The 17880-nt window shown below is 41.0% G+C and overlaps 1 protein-coding gene across 4 annotated transcripts in view; it reads left to right on the forward strand.

Moving 5' to 3' along the window:
• Positions 1–652: 652 nt before the first annotated feature.
• LOC112242662 (ATP-dependent RNA helicase DDX3Y) overlaps positions 653–17880 on the forward strand; it is a 29490-nt gene continuing 12262 nt past the window's right edge. For 2 of the 4 annotated variants that reach the window (XM_024410538.2, XM_024410550.2), the window contains exons 1-5: positions 653–985; positions 2100–2148; positions 7469–7516; positions 12694–12753; positions 17757–17858. In XM_024410538.2, the coding sequence (XP_024266306.1) occupies positions 941–985; positions 2100–2148; positions 7469–7516; positions 12694–12753; positions 17757–17858 (304 nt within the window). In that variant the 5' untranslated portion in view covers positions 653–940. The remainder of the gene's footprint in view (positions 986–2099; positions 2149–7468; positions 7517–12693; positions 12754–17756; positions 17859–17880) is intronic. The other 2 variants (XM_024410543.2, XM_024410557.2) reach the window with 2 other exon arrangements.

The raw sequence follows: 17880 nt of genomic DNA on the forward strand, positions 1-17880 counted from the left end.
AGTTCTACAAAGTATGGGAACCTTATCTAAATTACCTAGAACCTGAGGTATCAGCTATTATGCTGCAAGGATTCTCTTAGAATGGCGGGGATCTATGTATTTCAGAACTACACTGTACGTTCCATGTGTGGAACCTAACCTCTTGGTTTAAACTGAGCTTTTTTGTTTAATTTCTTTGTAAGTTTGTTTAAAATGTATGTATTGAGAGACGCAATGATGGTGATGGGGTGAGAGAAGCACCTAGCGGGAAGAGGAAAATGGTGTACGTATGTATGGGTGTGTATATGTGTGTGTGTGCGCGTGCGTGTATGTATGCGTATGTGTGTGTATATGCATGGGTATATGTATGTGTGTATGTGTGTGTATATATATGCACGTAGATATGTGTAAGTGGGTGCTGTTTTTCTTGTTTTTGTTCTGTGTGCTTTGTCTCTGTTGTTGTATCTCTTAATATGGTGAAAATTGTGAAATTCCAATAAAAATACTGTTACAAAGAGCAACGGGCTGGCAGGATTTAGTTTCTCCCCGTCTCTGGCCCACACTCCAGTAAAGTAAGTGGCGGTAATGCATCCTAACGTTAGATGCCAACCGCCGATAAACCCAACCGAAGAAGAAGAAGAGGTTGCGGGTTCTAGTGATATCTCGCGGTACCTGTGTGAGTAGTTCAGCTTCATTCCACCACGGAGAAGCCAGTGGAAGGTGTCGGTTACAGCTGAAGTTAGTACTTTAATTTGAAACCACGTAGAAACTGCCAGAAAGGATAATTTATTAACAAAATAAATGTGTTTAATTGCCTGAAAGGACATCAAATCAACCACATATTACGGACTGGAATCAAGAACTAATTCTGTGATCTACAAAGAAACTATCTAGCTAATTTAGCCTGCTAACAAAGAAAAGCATTTCTCTTGAGAAATAATCCTCACTATTCTCTTTAGTTATGAGTCATGTGGTCGTCGATAATCCACACGGTCTAGATCAGCAGGTGAGTGACTCCTTCATTTTTAAAAATTGATTTCGTAAAATAAAATAAAATGAACCCATATCAAGTTAAGACACCTAAAATAACACTCTTGTCAGCTTGCTACGTGTATGCTAAGCTAGCAAGCTGAAGTGGTCCGTAGAGCCGAGCTCGGTTAGCTAGCGCGTAGCTAACTGCGTGGATGTGTCTGGTAAAATGGTGGTTGGTGTGTGTCGCCGGTGAAATTAGATGGTCATGGCGGAGCTAGCGAATGCTGCCTAGTAATATTATGTTCCGATCAGACTAATTGGTAGCAAATTCTTTGTCTCAAAAAGATTGTCGTGAACACTTGCTGTCTATTGCCGCATAGTAGCTAGCTGGCAGCTTTAAACCATGTTAATTATAACCTATGCAATGTGTTTAACTAGCCATCCTAAGGTTACCTACACGTGAGGCCGGTACCGATTGCGCAGTTGGTGATTTTACGGCAGTTTATCCAGGCTCTGTTAGGCCTTAGCTAACGTTTGCTAAGTAATGTAGCTATCTACGGAGCTTAGATTGGTCAACATGGGAAGTAGTTAGTTACCTGGCCATTGATATTCAACTAACCGTTAGTTTACTTGCTAGCTGGTTAGCTTGATGAAATTCTACCGGCTGGTAAAAGTAAGGTTAACTGCGGAGTCTTGAAACGTGGCGCAGGAAATAACAATTTGTCTACTGTACAGTAGGGGACGAATAGTTTTTTAAAGAAACTACTCCAGACTGCGTTTACGAAGCCAATATGCCATTGGCTAGTTAATGTTGGGTTTGTTATGTAAAACATAGTTGACTAGCAATTTAACCTCCCTTTTTATTTTATTGTCTGTAGCTAGCTAGATGTTAACGTTTAGTCTATTCACTACGAACCTTAGGACTCAAGCCAAGAACGTTGACTGTGAATCGATCCTTAAGCACACTCAGAATCAATTTCGTTTAATGTCAACATTTGATTTATTTACTTGCCCTACAGGCTCTCTCACACTGAGAACTTTACTTTTCTTTACTTTGCTCTATCTGATTTGGAAGCATTAATTCACACTTTGGTTATACAGTGTTTGTGTTAATTTAAGTGTGCCTAAACAGGATTTTGTGTTTTCAGCTTGCTGGCCTAGACTTGAACTCAGACGGACAGGGAGGAGGCACTGGCCGTAAGTATTCACATAAATATAATTGTCTCTCTTTGGTGTTTCTCTTTGAGCACAGATGTTCATAGGGCATTCAATGACAGGAAATTGTTCTGTGTACAGCTATTAGTATATAATTACATGATCTATTAGATCATACTGCTAAGGCAGGGGTTCAGAAACTTATTTGGCCTGCAACCCCATTTTGATATAATATCCTCACCCCACCATGTAAAAAGCAGTGATCAACGGCCAATCTTAACTTTTTTTTAAATTGGAACTGAGTATTACAAATCAGTTAAAGTATTTACAGTTGAAGTCAGAAGTTTACATACTTTGGTTGGATTCATTAACTCGTTTTTCAACTACTCCACAAACTTCTTGTCAACAAACTATAATTTTGGCAAGTCGGTTAGAGCATCTACTTTGTGCATGACACAAGTAATCTTTCCAACACTTGTTTACAGACAGATTATTTCACTAATAAATCACTATCACAATTCCAGTGGGTCAGAAGTTTACATACACAGTTGACTGTGCCTTTAAACAGCTTGGGGAAATTCCAGAAAATTGTCATGGCTTTTAAAGCTTCTGATAGGCTAATTGACTTCATTTGAGTTTATTGGAGGTGTGCCTGTGGATGTATTTCAAGGCCTACCTTCAAACTCAGTCCCTCTTTGCTTTACATCATGGGAACTTCAGAAGAAATCAGCCAAGACCTAAGAAAGGAGTTGTAGACCTCCACAAGTCTGGTTCATCCTTGGGAGCAATTTCCAAATGCCTGAAGGTACCACGTTCATCTGTAAAAACAATAGTACGCAAGTATAAACACCATGGGACCACGCAGCCATCATACCGCTCAGGAAGGAGACGTGTTCTGTCTGCTAGAGATGAATATACTTTGGTGCGAGAAGTGCAAATCAATCCCAGAACAACAGCAAAGGATCTTCTGGAGATTCTGAAGGAAATGGGTACAAAAGTATCTATATCCACAGTAAAACGAGTCCTATATGGACATAACCTTACAGGCCGCTCAGCAAGAAAGAGGCCACTGTTTCAAAACCGCCATTAAAAAAGCCAGACTTCAGTTAGCAACTGCACATAGGGACAAAGATTGTACTCTGGTCTGATGAAACAAATAGAACTGTTTGGCCTTAATGACCATTTGTTATTTTTGGAGGAAAAGGGCGAGGCTTGCAAGCCGAAGAACTCCATCCCAACCCGTGGAGCACGGGGAAAGCAGCATCATATTGTGGTGGTGCTTTGCTGTAGGAGGGACTTGTGCACTTCACAAAATAGATGGCATTATGAGGAAGGAAATTTATGTGGATATATTGAAGCAACATCTCAAGGGAGGAGGTCAGAGACCTGACCGGGTGGTGACAGAATAACAACCTATCCCTCAACGTGACCAAGTAGATGATTGTGGTCTACAGGCAAAGGAGCACCGAGCACATCCCCATTCTCATTGAGGGGGCTGTAGTGGAGCAGGTTGACAGCTTCAAATTCCTTGGTGTCCACATCAACAACGAACTAGAATGGTCCAAACACACCAACACAGTCATGAAGAGGGCACGACAAAGCCTATTCCTCCTCATGAAGCTAAAAAGATTTGGCATGGGTCCTGAGATCCTCAAAAGGTTCTACAGCTGCAGCATTGCTCGGCCTCCGGCCACAATGCACTTCAGAGGGTAGTGCGTACGGCCCAGTACATCACTGGGGCTAAGCTTCCTGCCACCCAGGACCTCTACACCAGGCGGTGTCAGAGGAAGACCCTAAACATTGTCAAAGACCCCAGCCACCCCAGGCATAGACTGTTCTCTCTACTACCGCATGGCAAGTGGTACCGGAGTGCCAAGTCGAGGACAAAGGCTTCTCAACAGTTTTAATTCCCAAGCCATAAGACTCCTGAACAGGTAACTATATGGTTACCCGGACTATTTGCATTCTGTGCCCCCCCAACCCCTCTTTTACTGCTTTTCTCTGTTTATATTATATGCATAGTCAATTTAACTATGCATTCATGTACATACTACCTAAATTGGCCCGACCAACCAGTGCTCCCGCACATTGGCTAACCGGGCTATCTGCATTGTGTTTTAAGCCTGTTAACCTCTTGAGCTTATGGCTGAATACTGCCCCCTTTGGAGGAAGTGCGTGCCCATAGTAAACTGAAAATATTTTTTCCAAAATTGCTAATATATGCATATAATAATAATTATTGAATAGAAAACACTCTAAAGTTTCTAAAACCGTTTAAATTATGTCTGTATGTAAAGCAGAACTCTCAGGGCAGCCTTTCTCCCAAACTCTCTCTTGTCAAGAGAAAAGTTGGGTCAACTTTGACGTCATCGCCCCCACCCTTCCCAGGCAGCTACCGATCTGGGAACAGTATGTATTTGTTCAGTGCGATGTCTGCTTTCAATTGGCACGTTCATTGTTTGAATTTCGCGCTCCCTCATCCTTTGGCGGGCGAAAATGCCCGGTTCACTCTCACATACATGCACTCTATTGCGCGCGGCCGATTTGGAGAACGTTCTTTTCCAATAGACACCAGTTGAAGCCGGTTCGTTTGTTTGTGATGATCATTGTTTTACATGATAAAAACATCATTTTGCTCGATTCTGCACTTAGTTTGACCAGTTTAGTCAACATATAATATGTAATTTTGAAGTTTGATTGCGCAAGAGTGCGGGACCAGAAGGAGCAGAAGTTATTTTGGGTGCATTTCAGCTGAAGCTGTTAGCATATGCTAATACAAGACGCACAACTTGAAACCAAACAATGTATTGGGTAAGTATGACTCCTTCTACGTCTACTGATCGAAGAACATCAAAGGTAAGGGAATATTTATGTGGTTATTTTGGGTTTCTGTGGACTCCAAACGTAGAGGAGACACTGCTAATATCTGAGCGCCGACTCATAGCATAGACTAGTGAACGAATTCTGTAACGTTAAAAATAAATGTAACACAGCGGTTGTATTAAGAAGAAGTGTATCTTTGTAACTTGTAAACTATATTTAGTCATGTTTAATCTGTATAGCTTCATAATTTCTCCGTTTTGAGTAGCATTTTTTGAAATGTCGTCATTGTAAACTTTATGTTATCTGAAAAAAAAAAAAAATGTACTGTTATCTGTCATCTGAGAAGATTTTCTATCACTTTTAAATTTTATATTTTCTCAAAATGGCGGATTTTGTTTCATTTTGTGCTATTTTTCGCCGCATTTTTGACTTGCTGGGTAATGAACAAGGTGTTTATCTTTCATTTGAGCTATTGGACTTGTGTAAAAATATGTCTAGATATTTTTTTTGACATTTTGCGTTATGCTCTTGAGCCGTAGTCACGATCCCGGATCCGGGATGGGTAGCATCAAGAGGTTAACCCCTCTTTTTACTCTACTGCTACTCTCTGTTCATCATATATGCATAGTCACTTTAACCATACCCACATGTACATACTACCTCAATAAGCCTGACTAACCGGTGTCTGTATAAAGCCTTGCTACTCTTATTTTCAAATGTCTTTTTACTGTTTTATTTCTGTACTTACCTACACACACTTTTTTTTCTGCACTATTGGTTAGAGCCTGAAAGTAAGCATTTCACTGTTGTATTTGGCACACGTGACAAACTTTGTTTTGAGACATCAGGCAGGAAGTTAAAGCTTGGTTGCAAATGGGTCTTCCAAATGGACAATGACCCTAAGCATACTTCCAAAGTAGTGGCAAAATGGCTTAAGGACAACAAAGAAGGTATTGGAGTGGCCGTCACAAAGCCCTGACCTCAATCCTATAGAAAATTTGTGGATAGAACTGAAAAAGTGTGAGCATGGAGGCCAACCAATCTGACTCAGTTATACCAACTCTGGAATGGGCCAACATTCACCCAACATATTGTGGGAAGCTTGTGGAAGGCTACCTGAAAAGTTTGACCCAAGTTGAACAATTTAAAGGCAATGCTACCAAATAGTAATTGAGTGTATGTAAACTTCTGACCCACTGGGAATGTGAAAGAAATAAAAGCTTAAATAAATCATTCTCTACTTATATTCTGACATGTCACGTTCTTAAAATAAAGTGGTTATCCTAATTGACCTAAGACAGGGAATTTTTACTAGGATTAAATGTCAGGAATTGTGAAACTGTATTTGGCTAATGTGTATATAAACTTTCGACTTCAACTGTAAATCTGAAGTAAGTATGGTTTGAAGTGACTGAAATGCATCGATAAGGTTTTGGGATGTTCAGAAGGTCATCATGCAATCATTTTGTATGAACTTTGTGTCGAAAAGAACATTGTCGTCATTGCTGTTTTCCCCCCTTGTCTGATTTAGTACCTGTTCTTGTCCACTCTGTTGTAATGAATCCTGCGTGCTTGTGAGCATTGTAGAGGGAAATGGAAGACTCGTGTTCCTGAGTCTTATTTCATTTTTTACCACTTTCTCCCAAATTTGGTGGTATCCAATTGGTAGTTAGCCTCTCCCCTCCCGATAAGACAAGACTAATAAGGTTGAGAGCCATGCGTCCTCTGAAACGCAACCCAACCAAGCCGCACTGCTTCTTGATACAATGCCCACTTAACCCGTAAGCCAGCCGCACCAATGTGTGGGAGGAAACATCATACACCTGGCGACTGTCAGCCGGCGCTGCTCCCGGCCCACCATAGGAGTCTCTAGTGCGCGATGGGACAAGGACATCCCTGCCCTAACCCTGACGATGCTGGGCCAATTGTGCGACACCCCATGGCTCTCGGGGTTGGCTGTGACAGCCTGGACTCGAACCCAGAAGCTCTAGTGGCACAGCTAACGCTGCAATGCAGCGCCGCTCGGCTGGCCCCTTTCCCGAGTCTTATCTTTCAGCGATGGGGTCATTTTTTTTCCAGGTTGCAGTTGCAAATGAGAACTTGTTCTCAACTAGCCTACCTGGTTAAATAAAGGTAAAATAAAAAAAAATATATTTTGTAGCTTAAATCGTTCAAAAGGTGGCTACATTTGTAGGGAAACCGCTTACTGAAGTAACTCAGATTCTATGAACTAGGCGTGATCTCAGGTTCTATAAACCAGATGTGATCTCTGGTTCTCTCGTGACCCCATTTTCATACCAGACAACACCACATAGTTTTAGAATCACTGCCCTAAGTAGTTGGCGTGTACAGATAACATGTAGCCTAAAGGTGGCAAAATGACACTTGTGAGTTGACAATTTAGATATTTTTCCAGAACAAGGATTTGCATGCAGTGTATCCCATTGTGGTGATTCCGTTGATCTTTGTTCATAGCTTTACCATACAATGTGTTTCTCGATACGAAGACTGACAGTCCTACATTTTTTTCTGTTTCCAGGGCGATACATTCCACCTCACTTGAGGAACAAAGAGGTTTCCAAAAACGGTAAGTGATCTCTTTGACACAAGGTAAATCGCACACAATACATAACTCACTGGTATTGCCACAGTCATTGATTACAACACAGACCCACACTTTGTAAAAGGAATTTGCGGAAGATGTTCCAGTTCTGTAGGCCTACCCCTCTGCCCTAAGTGTACACTTGGTCACGTCTCTTCATGAATTTAAAAGGAAAGGTGGAATCTCCCTTTGGCCTACGCTTACCCCATTTCAGTCTTTTTTAAATGCACGATGTGAAAGTACAGATTTGGGTGAGAATTTGACATTCAGTGCCGTTACTAGAAAAAAAACGTATTAATGAAGGTGTGCAATATGTTTTGGTCTGTTATAATAGGGTCAGGGTGAAATACAAATTTGACCAGAAATGAATGCATTTGTCAGTTACGCAGAATGCTATTCGTTAAATATATCTGTGACCAGATTTGTACGCATTTCTGCTAGAGGTCGACAGATTATAATTTTTCAACGCCAATACCGATTATTGGTGGACCAAAAAAAGCCGACACCGAATAATCGGCCCCAAAAAATTTAAAAAAAATAAATTACAACAATACTGAATGAACACTTATTTTAACTTAATATAATACTTCAATAAAAATATTTAGCCTCAAATAAATAACGAAACATGTTCAATTTGGTTTAAATAATGCAAAAACAAAAGTGTTGGAGAAGAAAGTAAAAGTGCAATATGTGCTATGTATAAAAGCTCACTTCTAAGTTCCTTGCTCAGAACATATGAAAGCTGGTGGTTCCTTTTAACATGAGTGTTCAATATTCCCAGGTAAGAAGTTTTAGGTTGTAGTTATAATAGGAATTATAGGACTATTTTTCTCTGATTTTGTATTTCATATACCTTTGACTATTGGATGTTCTTATAGGCACTTTAGTATTGCCAGTGTAACAGTATAGCTTTCGTCCCTCTCCTCGCCCCTACCTGGGCTCGAACCAGGAACATATCGACAACAGCCACCCTCGAAGCAGCGTTACCCATGCAGAGCAAGGAGAACAACCATTCCAAGTCTCAGAGCGAGTGACATTTGAAACGCTATTAGCGCGCACCCCGCTAACTAGCTAGCCATTTCACATCGGTTACACAAGCCTAATCTCGGAAGTTGATAGGCTTGAAGTCATAAACAGCGCAATGCTTGTAGCACAGTGAAGAGCTGCTGGCAAAACGCACAAAAGTGCTGTTTGAATGAATGCTTACGGGCCTTCTGCTGCCTACCATCGCTCAGTCAGGCTGCTCTATCAAATATCAAATCATAGACTTAATTATAACATTACACACAGAAATACGAGCCTTTGGTCAATATGGTCTAATCCGGAAACTATCATTTCGAAAACGAGACGTTTATTGTCGCATATAGCCTGATTCTGCGTGCAATGAACACAAGAGAAGTGACACAATTTCACCTGGTTGATATTGCCTGCTAACCTGGATTTCTTTTAGCTAAATATGCAGGTTTAAAAACATTTACTTCTGTGTATTGATTTTAATAAAGGCGTTGATGTTTATGGTTAGGTTCACGTTGGAGCACATGCAACGCAGGACACGCCTAGATAACTACACATGGTTTATGATATTACTAGTTAACTAGTGCTTATGATTGATTGTTATTTATAAGAAGTTTAATGCTAGCTAGCAACTTACCGTGGCTGCTTACTGCATTCGCGTAACAGGTAGGCTCCTTGTGGAGTGCAATGAGAGGCAGGTGTTTAGCGCGTTGGACTAGTTAACCATAAGGTTGTCAGCTCGGGGATTCAATCTTGCAAGGTAAAAATCTGTTCTGCCCCTGATCTAGGCAGCTAACCCACCGTTCCTAGGCAGCTAACCCACCGTTCCTAGGCAGCTAACCCACCGTTCCTAGGCAGCTAACCCACCGTTCCTAGGCAGCTAACCCACCGTTCCTAGGCAGCTAACCCACCGTTCCTAGGCAGCTAACCCACCGCCTAGGCAGCTAACCCACCGTTCCTAGGCAGCTAACCCACCGTTCCTAGGCAGCTAACCCACTGTTCCTAGGCAGCTAACCCACCGTTCCTAGGCCGTCATTGAAAATAAGAACGTGTTCTTAACTTGACGCACCCACCCCTTTAGCGGGATCATTTTCATCAATACCCGCTGAATTGCAGCGTGCCGAATTCAAATTAAATTACTAAAAATATTTAATTTTCATGAAATCACAAGTGCAATATAGCAAAGCACAGCTTAGATTGTTGTTAATCCAACTGGCGTGTCAGATTTCAATACAGCTTTTCGGTGAAAGCATAACAATGTTCTTATGTAAGAACATCTCTCAGTACACAAAATATTACAAACACTAGCAGCCAAGTAGATTGGTCACGAAAGTCAGAAAAGCAATAGATTAAATCGCTTACCTTTGATGATCTTCGGATGTTTGCACTCACGAGACTCCCCATTACACAATAAATGTTCCTTTTGTTCCATAAAGATGTTCAGAAATCCACATGCTCGAGTGGTCACGACATCACAGACCAATTCCAAATAGTATCCGTAATGTCCAGAGAAACATGTCAAACGTTTTTTATAATCAATCCTCAGGTTGTTTTAAAAATATATAATCGATAATATATCAACTGGGACTGTAGCTTTTTCAATGGGAGAGACTGACTGCCCCACTATTGCGCAAGCAAAACTCTGCGAACACCCAGCTATCCACTGACGCGATGTGATCTTTCTCGCTCATTTTTCAAAATAAAAGCCTGAAACTATGTCTAAAGACTGACACCTTGAGGAAGCCATAGGAAAAGGAATCTGGTTGATATCCCTTTAAATGGAGGCAAGGCATCCAATGGAACAGAGAGCTTTCAGGAAAAACGGCACTTCCTGGTTTGATTTTCCTCAGGTTTTCACCTGCAATATCAGTTCTGTTATACTCCCAAACAATATTTTGACAGTTTTGGAAACTTTAGAGTTTTCTATCCTAATCTGACAATTATATATATATATTCTAGTTTCTGGGCCTGAGAAATAGGCAGTTTCAAATGGGTATGTTTTTTTAGCCAAAAATGAATCTCCTGCCCCTTTTACAATCAATAAGTTTTAACTGACTTGCCTTTAAATAAAGGTGTAAAAAAAGTGTGCCAAATCGATGTCCAAAAATACCGATTTCCAATTGTTATGATAACTTGGAATCGGCCATTCCGATTAATTGTCCGACCTCTAATTTCTGCTCCTTGAGGCCAGAGGCAACCAAGGAAGACTCAAATTCTCAGAGTACAGTAGTTTAGGGGGAAAAACAAAAATGCATCTTCTGTCTGTGCTTTTATTGGCAAAGAAGTAGAGCCTGCTACCCTCAAAGTAAAACCAGATGCTTTACCCCATCCTGAACAGCATGAAAAGATGGCTTTCCCAGTAGGCCGGACGGAATCCAATGCTTCTGACCATCTCTACGACGGCGCCAGTGTATGGCGACACTTCACATGCAGCTCTCTTGCTACTCTGTCATCGTGTTAACTAAGTTGTTTATCCAAAAATATAGCACCAACACTTAATTACATCACGAGTTTGTTTTTCTTGATGAACAATTCTTGGCGAACAAACATGGAAATAATCTCTGAATTCTATTGACTGAACCTGTAATACTTAATGATCAACTGTCACCTCTTCCACCCGCATAAGGGATTTACCTGTTATGATTGCTGTTACTGTACAGCCCCAAGCCAATTCTTCTCCAGCTCTTGACGAACCTAATAGCGTTATTTAAAAAATAAAATAAAAATGGAAACGTGTAGCCAGAGGCCTTAACTATCGCCACAGAGGACTATAATTTGCCACCTGGGGAAAGTACTGCCAAAATACTTTCAACATGTCCCCTGACCAGGTGTGACAAAACACTGGACTGTTGCTGCTTCTCCACCCAGGGACCATATCGCTCCTTCACACAACCCCACTTCAGCAATCAGATCACTCATCAGTCCTTACTTCCTGTTTACAAAGAGTAAGTGATGAGCACACAAGCAGTTAGTGCTTATCCAATGACTTGCAACTGCAAAGGTGCCTGATGCATTCAAATAGGATGTTCTAGTAATCTAATTTGTGACCTAGAGCAGCGGTTCCCAAAGTTATTGAACAACCATTTGCACAGTCTCACACAAACATTATTTTTGTGCAAAATAACTTGGACTGCTGACCTCGAAAGTTGAGGTTGCTAAAGACAGGAGAAACTGGACAACTAGTTCAGGGCATCTGACATGTTCACGTGGCAGGTACTTCAGGCTATCAAGGAGAAAGCTAGCGGAATTGCCCATATTGACTCCTCACTCCCACATGAGGCGAACAACTGATCTACAGCTTCCAGCAACTCAGAGGAATATTTACTCAAGTTTCAATCAAGACAATGTTCTGTTGTCCAACCTTGTAGTCTCGTGATTCCTGCTGTTTGTTAGCCGGTTGTTTTATTGGCCTGCTATCGGCACAAGCATATGTTGAGTTGCCTGAGTTAGTCCCTGGTATAACAGCCCTATCATTAATGTGAAGAGGCTACGCGACAGACCAGGCAATTTGTTTTAAAGCTGAACTTCATGCAGATCGGCAACATATCACATGCCTGCAAGATGACCAATTTGGAGGACGGATGGTCCGGTTACTTAGCATTTGGCGTTGCGCTGGATATTGGCAAACAACATGGTCTTCTGAATGCCCATGAGAACCAGGATTTCTATTTATTAAAAAGAAAAGTCAAATTTTTTTTTTTTACAATCAACTCTGTGACGTAATGCAAGTCTAGGCACCTGCCTTAACATATTTTGTGTTGGGAGCGGGTAGCACGGACATTCCCTCGTCTGTGTTCTTGCAGTTAATGCAAGTGATCTACAATCGATATTCTCTGGCATTTTTTAATGATCTGTACATCAGGGTTGTTGGATTTAGTCATGTAACAGTATTGTTTGCTACTTGCTCCTCACTGGGTCCAACACATTATTTTAGGGAAAGAAAAGTATGAGTTCTAAGAAAATAGTGTCATGCTAGCTAAGCTAGCACTGACTCATTAAGACTGACTTGCCTCTTAGAAGTTGTGCCATGATTAATGAGATATTCAAAATGGGATTTACTTTGACATTTTAAGATATTGCATAAGGTTTGTCTTGGGTTAGTTTCATCTCACTTTTGTGACGTTATTTGTCTTTCTATTCCACAACAGAAAATGCGTATTCCTCTGGTAGACAGTGTGGTTATTCAGTGCCGCCACCAGTAAACTTCTGTAAGTCCCTTCCGTCTGCTTTGTGCTGAGATGCATGAAATGGCCTTACACACAACAACACCAATGTGGGTTGTTCCAGATGCAGGTTCTGTTCAGTGGAGCTTTATTATTTTGACATGCTTCCTAAAATGTTAAACAACTTCATATTTAAGATCTGATAATGTACGTTGGTACAAACTTAATTTGTATTTGGAACCAATAGTGAAGAGTTGTAGCGTTTTTGAATGACCAATGCTTTTACCACTTTGTCAGTGGGGGCTGGTTAGACAGATGTGATATACCTGATTTGTACCTGCTCAACACATTCCCAATAGAGAACGCCTCCCACGACTAGGAATAGGGTATCGCTTTAGGATATGCAGCCATAGATGGGTGTCGAGGCTACTTCTAGTGTAACTTGTTTCTGGTGTAGGGGTGTTGTAAAATGGATGTCTTTTGAGTAAGATTCTGCCCTGCACCACTAGCTAGTATGGCTGTATTACTAATGCCAAGGTGAGCTGCTTCATGCTAACATATGTTTAGTATCTGCAGTAGGAGTAAATCTGTATCAAAATGAGCCTACATTGTGTGTTTTGATCATCCTAGGATCATACAAAAGAATACAATTAAAGCAGGGACTCCTGAATGAAAGGGAGCCTGTTCGATGAGTGTAAAATGTCTAGTAGCCTAGCCTATACTTGGAATCCTTCCTATAGGCACTGTAATGCTGCGTTCATAGCCAGGTGTTAGAAGGATATGTTTTTTAACTGGGCAGGTCAGTGAACAAATTCTTATTTACAATGACGGCCTACCCCGGCCAGACCATAACCCGGACGACGTTGGTCCAATTGTGCCCTGCCCTATGGGACTGCAATCAAGGCTGGGTTGTGATACAGCCCAGGATTGAACCAGGGTCTGTAGTTACTCCTCTAGCGCTGAGTGCCTTAGACCGCGGCGCCACTCGGGAGCCCACATAGAACTGGAAAGAATCCACTTGAACGCACCTCCAACTGTTAATTACTAGTGGTTAACTCATCTATCATCCCTGAGCTCCGACTTCTCCCACATGCTGACGTCACCTAAGGAAATTACCTCAAACAGCATTTTGGGGAAATAAATTCAACAAAACACTATTCATAAAAATAAATAAAAATCAGTTTGTTTACAAACATGATAGCTGTACTTTTAGTTTATGGTTGATGCATTAGCCAATCTGTTCAAAGCTTGTGAATGCATCTTAACTGGTATTTTTGACTTCAACTGCCAATTACAACCTTCCCACTTGGTTATGAATGCACCATAAATGCCCAAGGGAAACATGCGGAACTTGCAGGCTTTCATTTTGTTGAAGCTTCGCTTGTCTTTGGCTTTGTGCCTTGCATAGTGATGTCAGAGCTTGCAGTGTGCTGGTGACTGATCTGAATCCTGATTAATTATAAAGTGATTTCCTTTATCCTTCCACCTTAATTTGGTCTGCTGTGAGGATTGGTTCACCATTTCATTTATATATATTTAAATAACATGTAGAAGGGTGAGCTAATGTTTTCTTTTTTTCTGTATTTCACTTGTTTTTGATAGACTTATGCACTGTGGGGACAAACACTTTTTTATATATATATATATATAAAAATCAAAAGCTCCAAATACGTCCTTTTTTTAGAAAAGGTTACAATTTGAGTATAGTGATGCAATGTTGTATTAGATTTTTATTGCTACTCAAGCGTTACCTCTGTCCATTCTGGCAGCAGGCTACACAGAATGACAGCTGGGTGGGTGAAACGTCTCGAGTCGCACAAGGGAATATAGTGGTGCCAATAAAGCTCAGAATGGCACGATTTGGTGTGTACATCTAAAGACCTGCATCGCTATACTGAGACGTCGGTTTCTTAAAGGACGGATTTGGGTGTTTCTGGAGTTGTGGTTTATTATTTTAAATAAATTGGGATTCCCCTGCACAACAAGCAAGTAGGAAGTATTTCACAGCTGGGTTAAGTTTCTCTAAGTAGTGAAATTGCAAAAATTGTCAATCCTTCTATAACATTCCATTTACCTAAGTTTATTTTAAATTTATTTTTATAGAAAGATGGTGAGCCACTCCTTTAACTTTCCTGTCCAGAAATAGTCCCTTCTATAAAGAATGAGCAGACTTGCTAATTGTACTGTCTGAAATTAAACACATTTTATTTAACTTAACTAGGCAAGTCAGTTAAGCACAATCTTATTTACAATGACTGCCTACCCAAGCCACTGTATAAACATGGCCCACACAACTGTCTAATTTCATGTAGTTAATGTCTTACGTTTGGAGACTAGTAATTTCTATCAAATAGTTTTATTAGTGTCAGACTGCATTCATTTGAATTACATGTCATTGCATCCTTGACGTTAATGCACAGGTTTGCATCAATCGGGGTATATGCTACATGAAGTGTTTCTGGACTTCTCAGTGCTTTTCCAAGATGAAACTATCTGACTCTGTTAATGCTGGCTCTGAATGGTAGCTTGTGATCCTGCAGAATGTGTTTGCTTAGTGCACAGGGATATGAACAGTGTCTTTGTACACAGCTCTAGGCCTGGTCTCAAGCCTCCGTTAGCATGTACACCACATTAGGTTTGCCCTGTGTTTCAAGTGTGAAAGCTAGCACTTGAAGGAACCCCCTGAAGACCAACAGTTGGCTGTGGAAGCTGCCTTAAAAATATATATATATTAAAATATCTAGGATCAGTTCTCCCTTTTATCTAAAGCTTTACCACTATGAAGTGAAAGAATAACCTGACCCTAGATCTGTGGGTTGGGGCTGTTTGTCACCTATGGAAGTGGTGTAGACTGAACTGTCCATCCCTGCTATGCCTCCTCCCCAACCCACATTGATGGCAGGGAACGATTGCTGTGGTAAATGTCTCTTGGACAGCAGTCTAACCTTGTAGTCCTAACTCAGGGTTGCCTTGCCCTAGACATGTTATTTGGAATAGGGGATATTGTAGGAGTCTCTTGAAGTGTCTGTACCCTTCATTCTGTCCACTTGTCCACTGTTGTAGTGAACTCGTACTGCCAAGTTCAGTCAGTTGGCCTCTCCCTTTAAAACGTGAATCTCTGAAATTGATTTTGAGCCCTTTGATCTATTGTCACTAGGTTTGCCAATGCCAGTATTTATTGCAAGGATGATGGGGGGGGGGGTATATGTACAGTACCAGTCAAATGTTAGGACACCTTCTCATTCCAGGGTTTTTGTTTATTTTTACTATTTTCTAAATTGTAGAATAATAGTGAAGACATCCAAACTATGAAATAACACATGGAATCATGTAGTAAACAAATCCAAATAATATTTGAGATTCTTCAAAGTAGCCTTTGCTTGGACAGCTTTGCACTCTTGGCATTCTCTCAACCAGCTTTGAGGTAGTCACCTGGGATCCATTTAAATGAACAGGTATGACTCGTTAAAAGTTGTGGAATTTCTTTCCTTACTGCATTTGAGCTAATCAGTTGTGACAAGGTAGGGGTGGTATACAGAAGATAGACCTATTTGGTAAAAGACCAAGGCCATATTTAGGCAAGAACAGCTCAAATAAGCAAAGAGAAACAACAGTCCATTACTACTGACATGAACGTCAGTCAATATGGAAAATTTCAAGAACTTTGAACATTTCTTCAAGTGCAGTCACAAAAACCAAGTGCTATGATGAAACTAGTAATGAATAAATAAATACCCTTGAATGAGTAGGTGTCAACTTTTGACGTGTATGCAATATATACTGTACCAGTTAAAATTGGACACCTACTCATTCAAGGGTTTGGTGGTGGACATTTTTTGTTAACTACTTTCTACGTTGTAGAATATTAGGGAAGACCATGAAATAACACATTCATGTAGTAAACAAATCAAAATGTTTTACATTCTTCAAAGTAACCACCTTTTTATGACAGTTCTCTCAACCAGTTTCACCTGGAATGCTTTTCCAACAGTCTTGAAGGAGCTCCCACATGCTGAGCACTTGTTGGCTGCTTTTCCTTAACTCTGCGGTCCAACTCATCCCAAACCCTCTCAATTTGGGTGGAGGCTAGGTCATCTGATGCAGCACTCCATCACTCTTCTAAGTCAAATAGCCCTTACACTGCCTGGAGGTGTGGTGAGCTGTAGAATGCTGTGGTAGCCATGCTGGTTAAGTGTGCCTTCAATTCTAAATAAATCGGGGAGTGTCACCAGCAAAGCCCCATCACACCTCTTCCTCCGTGCTTCACGGTGAGAACCACACATGCGGAGATCATCCGTTCACCTACTCTGCATCTCACAAAGACACGGCGGTTGTAACCAAAAATCTCAAATTTGGACTCATCAGTCCAAAGGACAGATATCCACCGGTCTAATGTCCGTTGCACGTGTGTCTTGGCCCAAGTCTCTTCTTGATGTCCTTTAGTAGTGGTTTCTTTGCAGCAATTTGACCATGAAGAGCTCTGTAGCATTTATTTGAGCTGTTCTTGCCATAATAGTTGGTCTTTTACCGAATAGGGCATCTTCTGTACACCACTACCTTGTCACAACACAACTGATTAGCTCAAATGCATAAATTCCACACATTAACTTTTAACAAGGCACACTTGTTAATTGAAATGCATTCCAGGTGACTGCCTCATGAAGCTGGTTGAGAGAATGCCAAGAGTGTGCAAAGCTGTCATAAAGGCAAAGGGTGACTACTTTGAAGAAAGTAATCTAAAATATATTTTGATTTGGTTCACAATTTGTCTTTGTGTACATTATTCCGTATGTGTTATTTCATAGTTTTGATGTCTTCACTATTATTCTACAATGTAGAAAATGATAAAATAAAGACCTTTTTTAATGAGTGTCAACTTTTCACTGGTACTGTGCGTTTTTCTAATGGGATCTTTTACTTTTGTCTGTGGGCCTGGGAATCCAATCTATCCCCTTCGTAGTCTCTGAATACATGATAACCCCATAGTACGCTCTCTACCTGTCGTCATTCCTCTTCCTTTCATTCCTCTCCTCACCATGTCCATGAAGACTCTCCAGGAGGATGGGATGGCGGACGCAGCAACGGCTTCACCAACGGTTACCATGACAACCGCAACGGGGGGCGCGGCGGGCCTCCCCGAAATGACAGAGGTGGGTGTGACAGCTGCCGTAG

This window comes from Oncorhynchus tshawytscha, linkage group LG03 (assembly GCF_018296145.1).
Source record: "Oncorhynchus tshawytscha isolate Ot180627B linkage group LG03, Otsh_v2.0, whole genome shotgun sequence".
Taxonomy (NCBI): Eukaryota; Metazoa; Chordata; class Actinopteri; order Salmoniformes; family Salmonidae; genus Oncorhynchus; species Oncorhynchus tshawytscha.